The 14,898-nt window shown below is 40.6% G+C and overlaps 1 protein-coding gene across 1 annotated transcript in view; it reads left to right on the forward strand.

Moving 5' to 3' along the window:
• Positions 1-12,717: 12,717 nt before the first annotated feature.
• BTC (betacellulin) overlaps positions 12,718-14,898 on the forward strand; it is a 53,556-nt gene continuing 51,375 nt past the window's right edge. Inside the window, exon 1 of the mRNA XM_036274737.1 lies at positions 12,718-12,942. Within this exon, the coding sequence (XP_036130630.1) occupies positions 12,885-12,942 (58 nt within the window). The 5' untranslated portion in view covers positions 12,718-12,884. The remainder of the gene's footprint in view (positions 12,943-14,898) is intronic.

Consider the following 14,898-nt stretch of genomic DNA (forward strand, 5'->3'; position numbering starts at 1 on the left):
TGTACCATGTGCACTTGAGAAGAATATGAATTCTGTACTTTGGGGGTTTAATTCTCTGTAGATATCTATTAAATCCATTTGGTCTAGTGCTTCATTTAGAGTCTCTGTTTCCTTGCTAATTTTTTGTCTAGAGGATCTATCCAGTGCTGTCAACGGGGTGTTGAAGTCCCCTGCTATGATTGTATTGCTGTCGATTTCTCCTTTGAAGTTCTCCAGAAGATTGTTAATATGTTTTGGTGCTCCTATATTGGGTGCATATATGTTTATCAAGGTTTTATCTTCCTGTTGGATAGATCCTTTCAATATTATGTAGTGGCTTTCTTTGTCTCTAGTTATGGTATTCATTTTGAAATCTATTTTATCAGATATGAGTATTGCTACCCCAGGTCTTTTTGCTTATTGTTTGCTTGGAAATATTTTTTCCATCCCTTCACTTTCAACCTATGTGAGTCTTTGGTTGTGAGGTGGGTCTCTTGTAAACAACATCTAGATATGTCATGCTTTCTTATCCAATCAGCTACTCTGTGTCTTTTTATCAGAGCATTCAGTCCATTTACATTTAAGGTGATTATTGATATGTACTTATTTATTGCTATTTTTGTTTAGTGTGGTTATATTTTTCTTTCTATTTTTTTCTGCTAATTACAGCAGTCCTTTAAATATTTCTTGCAGTGTTGGTTTGGTGCTAATGTATTCCCTTAGCCTTTCTTGTCTGGGACGCTCTTCATTTGACCTTCTATTTTGAATGATAGCATTGCTGGATGAAGTAGTCTTGGATTCAGATCCTTGTTTTTCGTGACCTTGATTACTTCATGCCATTCCCTTCTGGCCTGTAGTGTTTCTTGTGAGAAGTCAACTGAGAGCCTTATGTGGTTTCCTTTGTAGGTACCCTGTTGCTTATCTCTTGCCACCCTTAGGATTCTCTGTTTGTCTTTAATTTTTGGCATTTTAATTACTGTGTGTCTTGGTGTGGGCCTTTTTGAGCTCTTCTTACTTGGGGCTCTCTGTGCTTCTTGAACTTGAATGCCTTCTTCCTTCACCAAATTAATGAAGTTTTCTGTCACTATTTCTTTGAATATATTCTCTATCCCTTGCTCATTTTCTTCTTTTTTGGGGACTCCAATGTTGTGAATGTTATTATGTTTCCAGTTGTCCTACAGTTCTCTTAAGCTGTCTTCCTGTTTTTTAATTGTTTTTCCCTTCTGGTTTTCTGATTTGTTGATTTTTTTTACCCTGTCTTCTAATTCGCTGATCCGGTCCTCAGCTTCCTCTACTTTGGTCTTTAAATCTTCCAATGTGTTCCTTGTTTCTAATATGTCACTCTTGATCTCTTATTGGTGGTTTTTAATTTCCAATTGGTTTATTTTCAGAATCTCTATGTCCTTACCCATGCTGTTGAGCTTCCTCAAGATCATGGCTCTGAATTCTAGCTCTGTTAACTTGTCTAACTGCTCCACATTGATAACATTTTTGGTGGAGGTCTCTTGTTCTTTCATTTGGCTTTTGTTTCTGTGTTTCACCATTTTGGCTATCACTGTGGGCTTTGGAGCCTGCCAAGTTTTCTTTGTGGGTATTGGTGTTCTGCTGTTTGTGGCTCCCTCTCCTGGGTGTAGATGAGCGATGGAGGACCCACGTTAAACACCACTGTCAAGTCTTACTTTCCTGGTTAGAGTTGCTAGCCCAGGAATGGTACTGTTATCCTCTAGCTTTTTGCCTGAAGGCTCACAGTCCAGGTTACTTGAAGAGTTTTGGGTTGTCAGTTGATTGAGAAAAACTTTCTAAGGTGCTCAGCATAAGAGGATTTCCTGAGGGTGGGGCAGATGCTGGTTGTTAGTTAGCCTCAATTTGCATTTCAATGGCGCTCAGGGTGGGGTTGAATCTCTGAGGGAGGGGCTACTGCCTCTCCCCAGAGCCCTGGGAAGGAACAATATGGCCACCATCTTGCATGGTTTTAACTCAGCAAAAGCTCTGAGCGCCCTCCAAATCCTGAGTGTCCCCACACAGTTCCAGGCCAGTCTGCCCTCCCTCTGTCGGAGCCCAAGGTGAGTGGCTGTGGCTATTTTAGCCTCTGTCCCTGCTCTGCACGGTGGAGTCGCTCGGGACTTTAACCTGAGGGCGCTGCTCACAGCTAAGGGCGCTACCGAGTTGCCAACCATGGGCTCCCAGCCCCCGTCTCACGCCTTTGCACTCCTACCAAGATCGAGTCAGTGTCCCTGGTTATATGGTCCTCACAAGCTGCTTTTCTGTTGCTTTTTCCCATTGATTTGTCTGTGTTTTAGTTGTAATTCCAGTTTGGTCCCAGGAGACGGTCTGTGTAGCTTCCCAAAACTTTTTCTTATCTTGCTAATGATCTCCTTAAGACAGGGGAATGTAAACATGATTTCCTTGAAGAAGTATGAAACTTGACATTTATTATAATTGTCTTACATTCAGTGCCATTTCCTATAGAAATGTGAAAGAGTTGGTTACTCTAAGACAAGAAGAACAGAGAGTAGATCTCACAGATGGACTTGTCATCCCTCCTGTGCGACCAGAATTTGCTTGCACAGGGGGCTGATATTACGTGGTCAGCATGTCTTTTAACCTGAGGGCTGTGCCAACCATTCTGACCTGACAGGAATGGGCTATCACTGAGAGTGTTCTTTTTTATTCCATAACTTTCAAGGGAAAAAAAAAAAAGAGAATCCAATGTTGAAGTGTGAGTATATTTGCATAATTTGTAGGTGGGAGGCAATTGAAACGAATAATGGCCAGGAGGAAAACTTGTATTTCTTTTTGTTTCTCAAGAGTACACACTATGGAATTCTTATTCCTAAAATGCCTCCTTTGCTGATTCTTTCTCAGCTCCTCCAACCTCTACTTTTTGCAATGAATTGGGGCTCAATGCTTTTTCATCTCTTCTCTCCACACTTCCTCCTTCAGTGTTTCTTGGCTTGAAACTCCTTTAAGCTTTTCCAAATTTATGCTTCCATCCCAGATCTGATTTCTTAATGCCAAATGCTCAACTAACATCTCCACTTGGATGTCGAAGTAACATTTCAACTTAACACTTCCAAATGGAATACCTAGTTTCCCTTCAAATCAGGTCTTTCCTCATGTCAGTAAATGGTATCTGCATTCTTTTTGTTATTCAGGCCAAAAATCTTGAGGTCATCTTCACATCTTTCTCCTTTACTCTATATCCAATTAATCAGAAAATCTAACTGGTTGTATTTAAAATATATGCAGAATCAGCACATCATCTCAAAGTCTCAAAGGGAGAAGCTTCCAGATGAGAACTCTGAAAATGAAAAATTCAAACAACTAAACCAGGAGGGAAAGAAAACGGTGATGGAGTGAATGGAAGCTACACAGACGATTTTCCAGGGCCAAACAAGAACTACAACTAAAATAAAGACAAATCATTGGAAAAAAGCAACAGAAAAGCAGCAGGACATGACCATATAACCAGGGACACTGGTAGCAACTGCAGAAGCACGAGAGGGTGGCAGGCAGGGAGCCCACAGACAGCGCAGTCTTAGCTGTGAGCAGTGTCCTCTGGGATATACTACCAAGCCTGCTGCACAGCACAGAGGACCAAAACAGAGCCCTGGACAGGCTACAGCCACTCACCTGGGGCTCTGGCAGAGGGAGGGCAGACTGGACTGGAGCTCTGTGGGGACACCCTGGATTTGGAGGGCGCTCAGAGTTTTAGCTGAGTTGCAGCCACAGAGGAAGGTGGCCAGCTTGCTCCTTCCCAGAGCTGTGAGGAAAAGCAGTAGACTCTCCCTCAGAGATTTAGCCCCTTCCAGGTCAGTAAAAGAAATGCAAATTGAGGCTCATTAACAGCCAGTATCTGTCCCACCCTCTGAAAACCCTCGTACACTGAACTAAGGCCTACATTCCAAGGCTCTCAGTAACTGAGACTAATAACCTCCAGGCAAAAAGCTAGAGGATAACTGAAGCTTTTCTAGGCTTGCAAATCTACCCAGGACAGTAAGACTTGACAGTGGTGTTTAATTAAGGCTCTCTCATGCTCATCTAAACCCAGTATAAGGAGCCACAAAGAGCAGAACATCAACACCCACAGGAAAAATTAGGCAGGCTCCAAAGCCCACTGAGATAGCTAAAATTGTGAAACAAATAAACAAATCTCAAATGAAAAAAACAAGAGAACTCTATCAAAGATGAGATAAATAAAATCCAGTTAAGCAAATTATCAGAGGTAGAGTTCAGAGCCATGATTTTGAGGAAGCTCAACAGCATGAGTAAGGACATCAACACCATGAATAAAGACATAAAAACATTGAAAACAAACCAAGTGGAAATGAAGAATGACATAGCAGAAATAAAGAACACATTGGAAAGACTAACAAGCAGAGTAGAGAAAGCTGAGGACCAGATCAGTGAATTAGAAGACAGGGTAGAAAATATCAACCAATCAGAAAACTAAAAGGAAAAAACAGTTAAAAAACAGAAAGACAGCTTAAGAGAACTGTGGGAAAACTGAAAAAAAAATAATATTCACATTATAGGAATCCCCAAAGAGGAAGAAAATGGGCAATGGTTAGAGAATATATTCAAAGAAATAGTGACAGAAAACTTGCCTAACTTGATGAAGAAGGAAGGTAGTCAAGTTCAAGAAACACAGAGAGCTCCAAGTAAGAAGAACCCAAACATGCCTACACCAAAACACATAATAATTAAAATGCCCAAAAATAAAAGACAGAGAAAACCCTAAAGGCAGCAAGATATAAGCAACAGTTTACCTACAAAAGAAATCCAATAGATTCTCAGCTAACTTCTCAACAGAAACACTACAGGTCAGAATGGAATGGCATGAAGTAATCAAGGTCACGAAAAACAAGGATCTGAATCCAAGACTACTCCATCCAGCAATGCTATCATTCAAAATAGAAGGTCAAATGAAGAGCGTCCAGAAAAAAAAAAAGGCTAAGGGAATACATTAGCACCAAACCAGCACCGCAGAAATATTAAAAAAGACTGATGTAATTAGTAGAAGAAATAGGAAGGAAAATATAACCACACTAAACAAAAATAGCAATAAATAAGTACATATCAATAATCACCTTAAATGTAAATGGACTGAATGCTCTGATAAAAAGACACAGAGTAGCTGATTGGATAAGAAAGCATGACATATCTAGATGTTGTTTACAAGAGACCCACCTCACAACCAAAGACTCACATAGGTTGAAAGTGAAGGGATGGAAAAAATATTTCCAAGCAAACGGAAAGCAAAAAAAAGCTGGGGTAGCAATGCTCATATCTGATAAAGTAGATTTAAAAATGAAGGCCATAACTAGAGACAAAGAAGGCCACTACATAATATTGAAAAGATCTATCCAACAGGAAGATATAACCTTGGTAAACATATATGTACCCAATATAGGAGCCCCAAAATATATTAAAAATCTTCTGGAGAACTTCAAAGGAGAAATCGACAGCAATACAATCATAGCAGGGGACTTCAACACCCCGCTGACATCAAAAATTAACAAGGAAACACAAACTCTAAATAAAGCACTACACCAAATGGATTTAATAGATAGCTACAAAGAATTATACTCTAAAACTACAGAAGTCAAATTCTTCTCATGTGCACATGGGACATTCTCAAAGATAGACCACATGTTAAAGCACAAACTAAGTATCTACAAGATCAAGAAGATTGAAATCATATCAAGCATCTTCTCAGATAACCATGGCATGAAACTAGTAATCAATTGCAACAAGAACATGCAAAGACATTAGAAAACATGGAGGCTAAACAGCATATTATTGAAAAATGAATGGGTTACCATAGATATCAAAAAAGAAATTAAAAAATTCCTAGACACCAATGAAAATGAACACACAACAACACAAAATCTATGGAATGCAGCGAAAGCAGTTCTGAGAGTGACGTTCATAGAACTACAGGCCCACCTCAAGAAACAAGGAAAGATTCTAATACACTACCTAGCTTCACAACTTAAAGAACTAGAAAGCAAACAGAAAGAAAACCCCAGAGCAAGTAGAAGAAAGGAAATAGTAAAGATCAGAGCAGGAATAAATGACAGAAACAACAACAACAACAACAACAAAAAAAAATTTAAAGGATCAATGAAACAAAGAGCTGGTTTTTTGAAAGGACAAACAAGATTGATGGATCCTTAGCTAGACTCACCGAGAACCTAAACACACAAAATTAAAAATGAAAGAGGAGAAATAATAACTTACAACACATAAATACAAAGGATTGTTAACAAATATTATGAACAATTACACGGCAACAAATTTGACAATCTAAACAAAATGGACAAATTTCTAGAGACACATAGTCTCCCAAAACTGGACCAGGAAGAGATAGTAAACTTGAATAGACCAATAACAACTAAGAAACTTGCAGATGTAATCAACACTCTCCCAGCAAACAAAAGCCCAGGCCTGGACAGCTTCACAGGGGAGTTTTACTGAATATTCAAAGAACTAATACCCATTCTCCTCAAACTATTCCAAAAAATTCAAGAAGAAGGAAATCTTCTAACTTCATTTTATAAGACCAGCATAATTATAATTCCCAATCCAGAAAAAGACACTACAAAGAAAGAAAACTATAGGCCAATATCCCTGATGAGCATAGATGCCAAAATCCTGAACAGAATACTAGTAAATTGAATCCAGCAAATCAAAAATAAATAAAAAAATTATTCCCCATTACCAAGTGGGGTTCTTCCCAGGGATGCAAGGCTGGTACAATATTCACAAATAAATAAATGTGATACACCACATAAACAAAATGAAAGATAAAAATTTTATGATCATATCAATAGATGCTGAAAAAGCATTTGACAAAATCTAGCACCCATTTCTGATAAAAATGCTCAGCAATTTGGGAATAGAGGGATCATATATCGACATAATGAAGGCCATATATGAAAGTCCTACAGCCAACATCATACTTAATGGGCAAAAATAAAAGCATTTCCCTTAAGAACAGGAACAAGACAAGGATGCCCACTTTCACCACTCTTATTTAATTGGAAGTCTTATCCACAGCAATAAGTCATGAAGAAAAAATAACAGGGATTAAAATTGGAAAGGGGGAAGTTAAACTGTCATTATTCACAGATGACATTATATAATACATAGAAAACCCTAAAGACTCCATCAAAAATCTACTAGACTTAATAAATGAATTTGGCACAGTAGCAGAATACAAAATTAACATCAAGAAATCAATGGCATTCTTATTCAACAATGATGAACTCACAGAAAGAGAAACTAAAAAACAATCCCATTTATAATCATGGCAAAAAAATTAAGATACTTAGGAATAAACTTAACCAAAGAAATGAAGAACCTATTCGTGGAAAACTACAGGTCATTGAAAAAAGAAATAGAGGAAGATATAAAAAAGTGGAAGCACATACCTTGTTCATGGATTGGAATAATCAACATCATTAAAATGTCCATACTACCCAGAGCAATCTATAGATTCAATGCATTCTCCATCAAAATACCAACGACATACTTCACAGAACTAGAACAAATACTTCAAAAGTTTTTACGAAACCAAAAAAGACCCCAAATAGCCAGAACAATCTTGAAAAAGAAGGACAAAGTAGGTAAGATCATAATACCAAACATCAGGTTATACTACAAAGCTACTGTAATCATAACAGCCTGGTACTGGCACAAGAACAGGCACATAGATCAATGGAATAGAACAGAGAACACAGAAATGGACCCAAAATATTATGCTCAATTAATGTTCGACAAAGGTGGCAAGAACATACAATGAAGTAAAGAGAGCCTCTTTAATAAATGATGTTGACAAAATTGAACAGCTACATGCAAAAAAAAATAAAATAAAACTAGACCATCAATTTACATTATACACAAGAATAAACTCAAAATAGATCAAAGACTTAAATGTGACTCATGAATCCATAGATATCCTAGAAGAAAATGTAGGCAACAAAATTTCAGACATCATACGCAACAGAATTTTCACTGATACATCACCTAAGGCAACAGAAACAAAGGAGAAAATGAACACATGGGACTATATCAAACTCAAAACCTTCTGCACAGCAAAAGATACAATCATCAAAATGGACAGGCAACCCACTCTATGGGAGAGTATCATTGCCAATGATACATCAGAAAGGGGGTTAATTTTCAATATATAGAGAGTGCTCATACAACTCAACAAAAGGAAGACAAAGAACCTAATTTAAAAATGGGCAGAAGACTTAAATAGACACCTCTCCAAACAGGACATACAAATGGTTAAGGCATATGTAAAAATGTTCAACATCACTAATCATTAGAGAGATGCAAATTAAAACAACAATGAGGTATCACCTCACACCTGTCAGAATGGCTTCCATCAACAAATCATCAAACAAGTGTTGACGAGGGTGTGGAGAAAGGGTGTGGGGAAAGGGGGACTCTAGTACACTGCTGGTGGGAATGCAGACTGGTGCAGCCACTATGGAAAACAATATAGTGTTACCTCAAAAAATTAAAAATTGAATTGCCATTTAACCCAGTGATCTCACTTCTAGGAATATACCCTAAGAAGCCTGAAACACCAATCAGAAAGAATATAGGTACCCCCATGTTCATAGGAGCACTATTTATAATAGCTAAGATCTGGAAACAGCTCCAAATGTCCATCAGTGGGCAAATGGATAAAAAAGCAGTGATACATATACCCAGTGGAGTACTATGCAGCTGTAAGAAAGAAAGAGCTCTTATCATTTGAGGAGACATGGAGGGACCTGGAAAGCATTATCCTAAGCGAAACAAACCAAGCAGAGAGGGACAGGTATCATATGATCTCACTTATTTGTGGAATATAATAAACATAACAGTCTGAAGAACAGGGTAGTCCCAGAGACATGGAAGTAGGGTACAGACTGACAATCCCCAGAAGAGGGGGTTGGGGAGAGATAAACCACAGAACTTATATGCATATACGCATTACTGATGGACATGAACAACAAACCTGGGGACAGGGCAAGGAGGGAGGGGAAGAAGAGTGTCAATGGGCAAAAGAGGATAAACATTTGTAACAAAAATTAATTAATTAATTAATTAATTAATTTAAAAAACTATAAAAATACATTAAAAATAAATAAATCCTCAAAAATAAAATAAAATATGTGCAGAATCATCCCTCCATCTCCATTACCCTCGTCTAAGCCCAACATCCTCTTTAAGCTGGAAGTAGTCTCCATGGCAACCAGCTATAATTGTCTCCCTTGTTATAATAATATAACAACTATAGTACACTGAATAATTTCTAATATACAAAGTTTTTGCCGTAGAGACACATAGCATTGTGAATCGTAAAAGCTGTGCAAAGAGTTCCCATCACATTTTATAGATGAGAAGACTGAGGCTCAGAGAAGTGAATAGTTTGTGATCCAGGCACTCTGGGACACTGCTCCAATTTGAATCAACTGAACAGATGCCAAGCTCGATTTTACATAATACTCCACCTGTGTCGTCCCACCCAGGGCATTGTCTACATTGATAGAAATCTGGAACCATGTAGGAGGTAATGAAGCCACTCTGACAGGTGTATTAGGTAGGGTTGTTTAGAGCCTTTTCATATTATCGCATTAAAATTATGCCCCTTAGGTGCTTTCCTATTTAGTCTACAACTAGAGCCAACACAAAAGCCCAGATATTTTTTTAATCAGAAGTTATCTTTTTAGAGTATGTATAAATATGATCAAAGAAAAATATCATAATGGTAAACTGAAATTAATAAATATAATATTACAGAAAAGATTATATTGAGATTTATTAAACTTGTATTAAGCTGCCACTTTAAAAGGATAGCAAGCCATGCCCAGCCAGTGTGGCTCAGAGGTTGAGCATTGACCCATGCACCAGGAGGAGGTCACCAGTTTGATTCAGTATCAGGGCATAAACCCAGGTTGTGGGACCGATCTCCATTGGGGAGCGTGCAGGAGGCAGTCAATGGATGTTCTCTCTATTGGTGTTTCTATCTCTCTCCCTCTCCTTTCCTCTCTTTCTAACATCAATAAAAAAAATTTTTTTTAATAAATGAAGAAATAAAAAGATAGCAAGCAAAACAGATTGAGGCATACATCTTTTTATAAAAAAATGAATCCCTAGAAGACTGACAGGGAAAATATAATAAAATAGGTAAGATAAAAAAATAAACAATAATAATCCCCCTTCCCCAGAAAAACTAGATTGTAAAACAAAATCCCCTGAATACAACTTTTGAGCAGTGATTTTTTTTCACTGTTTTTTTTTAAGTGACAAATTCAATAGTTTCAAATAAAATATTTGAAAGCTCTCTACATATATTGTACTACTAATTTTTAATAATTTATAATGCATGATGTTTATCATTACTATAAAACATTATATCTAAATTTATTTTATATCTATATTTATTTTCATTCACCCACCCTTATTGAATTAAATAAATGTAAATTACCAAAAGGAAATCTTCCTATACTACTAAATGCCAGTAAGTGACAATTTGGAGGACACAGGCTGATCTAGAATGACTACATTCAAAATTTTTCTTTCTATCACCACGTGTATCTGTTGGTGTTATGTCCCACAAATAACCACAAACTTATATTGTCCTGTCTGGGGCAGCGGGGGTGTGTGTGGGGGGGAAGGCGGGGTTCCTGCTGAAAACTGCTCTGTGTAGGAAGAGAAAAGATTGATACTTACAGGCCTTCCAAAAGAATTCACTTAAGCTTCATACCAGATTTGGGAGGGCTGGTTTTACAGGTCTAAAGCTGGAACAGGCAGCAAGCAATCCCTAGTTGGGGATACAAGTTCTACCTTGTGACTCCAGTGTAGCTTTGACCCATTCTTCTCCTGGCAACTGCTCAAATTACAACCTAAAGCATGGAGACACACCTCATTCCATGCATGAGGCCCCAGAGAGGTCAATTCTTTTAAAGTTTATGGTTGGATCCCAGATTTACCTTCCCCCATGAGTAAATAAATAGAAAGAAAGGGGGAGGGGAGGGAGGGAAGAAGGAAGGAAGTCCTTGACCTTGAAAAAATTGAATCTCTAGTGTCAAGAAATTTGGAAGGCATATTCTCCAGGGTGCTTATTTTATTTTTGTTAGTAAATAAAGCCCTTAGGGAAGGTTATTAATTTGTTCAGCCTATTTAGTGTATTAAATTACACTATTTCATACTCTAGTGGCCTGAAAAAGATAATTTACCATTTCAATGGCATGAATGATGAATACTTACACCAAGTTCTGACACTTTACAGTACTGAACACAGATTTAGTATTTTTTGCTTAGGTGTGCTTTATGTTTTATTAGTATCAATGGTAAAGAAAAATAAAATAGTAATGTTTTGTTGCAGGATAGCAGGACTATTGCTGGCTAGGGTGTCATTTCAGTGTGAAAGATACTTGAACATAGGGTCTTGATCCTCAGGGAAGGAGAGACTATCAGAAAGGAAGAGGAAAGGAGATGGTGCCAAAATGTCGCCTTCTTCTGCTCCTCCCTTTTAAAATCTGCGTGCACTGATGGTTGATCCCACAACCTTGGATTTCTCTAAACCTCATACTGGCCCTCTCTGTCAAGTGGGAGCTAGCACAGGATTCAGAAAATTAACAGCTGATTTTTATTCCTCTGAATATATGGGTTGCTTGGAGCACTACAATGATGTGGAAGAAAAATGCATTATACTTTGTTTAATTTAAACAATGGGGAGGAAGGGCCAGACATCCAAACCGCACTTCAATGTAAATGAACGTTTATGGGCCTTTTGGATGTTCAAGAGATACATCTTCTCTACTGAGGTGGTGCATGATTCCACTCACTGACCTTGCAAGAGGAATATAGATCAGACTGAGAACAGCTGTACCCTTTGGTTATTTTGGAGGCAAATATATTAATCACATAAGGTAACACTGGATGCTGCCTTCTGTCTTGGAAAGCTATCTGAGGATGCCTTTGTGTTCCAGAAAATGCTTGGATCCGATTCCACTTCTTCAAAAAAGAGGAGGTGTGATGAAATAGAGACAGGCAAAAAGTTTTCTCCTTGTTTTCACAGCTCCAACAGAGTAAATAAATTAAATAAATAACTAAAAATACAATGAATAAATGAGTAAATGGATAAATAAAAATATAAATGAAATTTCTAAAGCAGCTCTCCGTGAGTCCAAACTCCCAGATATCCATCCAACAACTGATATATGTAAATGGAAGGCTTGTAAATTGTCAAATGCCTGAGGTTAACCACAGTGCTTCTTGGCTCTGGTCCCTCCAAGAGACCAGCAATTGGCTGAAGTAGTAAGGGAAGTTAGAATTCCAGAGCACGTTTGGGTCTCTGATTCTCCCTCAGTGGGTTCCTGGAGTTTAGTGCAGGCTTCTCACTAGGCTGCCTGCAGGCCCTGTCCTGGGGCACATCAGACACCTTCCAGTGCATTCTCTCCCTCCTCCCTTCCTACCTGTTTACTCCCCAAGGCGGAGGGACCGGAACAGTCAGGTGCAACCCAGCAGGTGGAGTGGCTGAGCTGGTCGGAGGGCAGCCCCAATATGAACTCGAGTGTGGGTGTGGGGTAATCTGAGTGGGATCAACCTGGAGACTACCACCACGACGTCCTGCGCCTCGCTGGTGGGGTGTGTGCAGAAAGAGCAGAATAAATAGGAGGCTCCCTCCTCCCAGCGACACTCAGGGATCCGGCGGCCGCCGCCCTGGGTGTTTGCCTGCCCTGTAGTCAGGGTTCCAGCTTGAAGAGTAGTTTCATTTCCTTCTGGCTCAGGGATTAGTTTCCAGGCACCTCCTTGGACGCCCGTGGCCTGGAAAAGGGGCGCAGACGGAGGCGGGAGGCTCGTCCAGGGGCTGTCCGCCCCGCAGCGAGGGTTTGATGGACCGGACCGCCCCGGGCAGCGGCGCCAGCTCCCTGCCGCTGCTCCTGGCCCTGGGTAAGTGGCCGCGCCGGGCACTGGAGACCCAGGAGGAGAGTCTGGGGTGGAGTCGCAGGCAGGGCGAACTCTGATCCGCGCTGGCATCTGGACCCGAGGGCGCACTGGGGCTGACAGGAGCAGGTCAGAGAACTTGGACCACTGGGAGAGGGCGACGTTAAGGGTCTGGCAACAGCACCTGTTGGGGCTGTCCCTGGGGCGCGGGGCGGCCAGAGGTCGGAAGGGATCCTGGGGCCCAGCCGCTGGTGCTGCAGATGTGGGCGCAGAGCGGAGGGCTGGTGTCGCCCAGCAGAGTGCCCTCAAAGCCTTGGAGGCGCTGTTGGGTCTCTATGCACACAAGTGAGAGTTGGTGGGAGGAAACGCAGGAGTATGGGAGACTGGAGGAGAAAGACATCCCGGGAGTAGATGAAAAGAGAATTCCTTGGCTTAGCATGTGGGTTGGGAGAGTGGGCAAGGTGGAGGGCTCTTTGCCTGGTGTGTGTGCCAGAGGTAGGGGGGAGAGGACCCCTGAAGAGACTAGAGCTGGCCTAGGCTTGGGAATGAATTATTATACCTATTTCTTGCTGGGACAGTTGGGAGGAGCTGGAGGAGAAAAGACAACTTTTGAGACCTGACTCTCCTGTTGCTGATAAGGAAGCAAAGAAAAAGGAAGTAGCTGCTTCGCTAGGGCAGGGTCTGTAAAATGCACAGATGCTTTACTTGGAACACAGTCATGTGCTTCCTAGAGCTAGATGCACATTCGAAGGAAGAGTGGTCAGGGGATTTCCTCGTTGTGCGAACATCGTAGAAGGTATAGCCTACTACTCACCTAGGCTCTGTGGTATAGCCTAGTACTCCTAGGCTCCAAGTCTATACAACATGTTACTGTATAAAACAACACGAGATTAAATCAAGCACAAGAGAAAATGATACAATCAGGACAGTAGGTAAACACAAGATGTACGAGGCTGCTGCCAGTGTAACAAACCATACTGTTTTACAGGTCCTTTGTTTTTAATGAGTAGAAATAGTACACGCTAAAATAATGATAAAAAGTGCAGTACAGGTAATACATAAACTTGTAGCAGTCGCTTCTTATCATTATCAAGTGTTCTGTACTATCCGTAACTGCCTGTGCTGTACTTTTATACGGCTGGCAGCACAGTAGGCTTCTTCACAGCAGCATCACCACACCACATGTGTGAGTAATGTGTTGCACTAAGACATTATGATGACTACGAAGTCACTGGGTGATAGAAATTTTTCCGCTCCTTTATAGTCGTATGGTACCACCATTCTATGTGTGGTCTGTTGTTGGCTGAGCCTCCGTAGGTGGCATGTGACTGTATATTGTTTATTATTTTGAGGAGAAATTGCAAGAGGGAAAACTTTTCTTCACTTCGAAGATTTAATCTGGGTGGTTAGGTTGAGGACCACTGGGTGTGGTCACCTGGGTGAGGGAAGAGTGGCAGGTGGGAGGAGTAGCAGGATTCCTGGAACCTGCTGGAGGCCGTCCTCACCACCTGGGGAGACCTACCTGCTGGCAGGGAGAGCTGGAACTGCAGGTGCTGGGCGAGGTTTATGCAGCTGGAAGCCAGGTTCTCTTTGCCCTCCAGTGTGGTAAGGTAGCAGGAAAATCCTGTCACTTCAAGGCATCCCATCTACATTGTGGCCATTTTGAGGGGAGTGAAGGGAAGGAATACCGGCAGTGTTTTGTAGGCTTAGCTGGGGCTGGGCGTAGGGACACCTGGGATTGGAGCATTCATGTGGGAGGAGGAGAGTCTTCACAGCTGACGTGTCTACAGCTTCAAGCCCAGGAAGGGCTGGGGTTTCTCTTATGGAGGGAAAAGAAATGGAATCTAAATGGAAAGTTTCATTTGGCTGCATCCTTGGAGTAAGAGAGGTGGCTAAAAAGGTGCCGTGACCTTGGTTGGAAGTGGATCAGATTTAGGACCATGGTTAGAGAGAAGGAACTGA

Source organism: Molossus molossus, unplaced genomic scaffold (assembly GCF_014108415.1).
Source record: "Molossus molossus isolate mMolMol1 unplaced genomic scaffold, mMolMol1.p scaffold_m16_p_1, whole genome shotgun sequence".
NCBI lineage: Eukaryota > Metazoa > Chordata > Mammalia > Chiroptera > Molossidae > Molossus > Molossus molossus.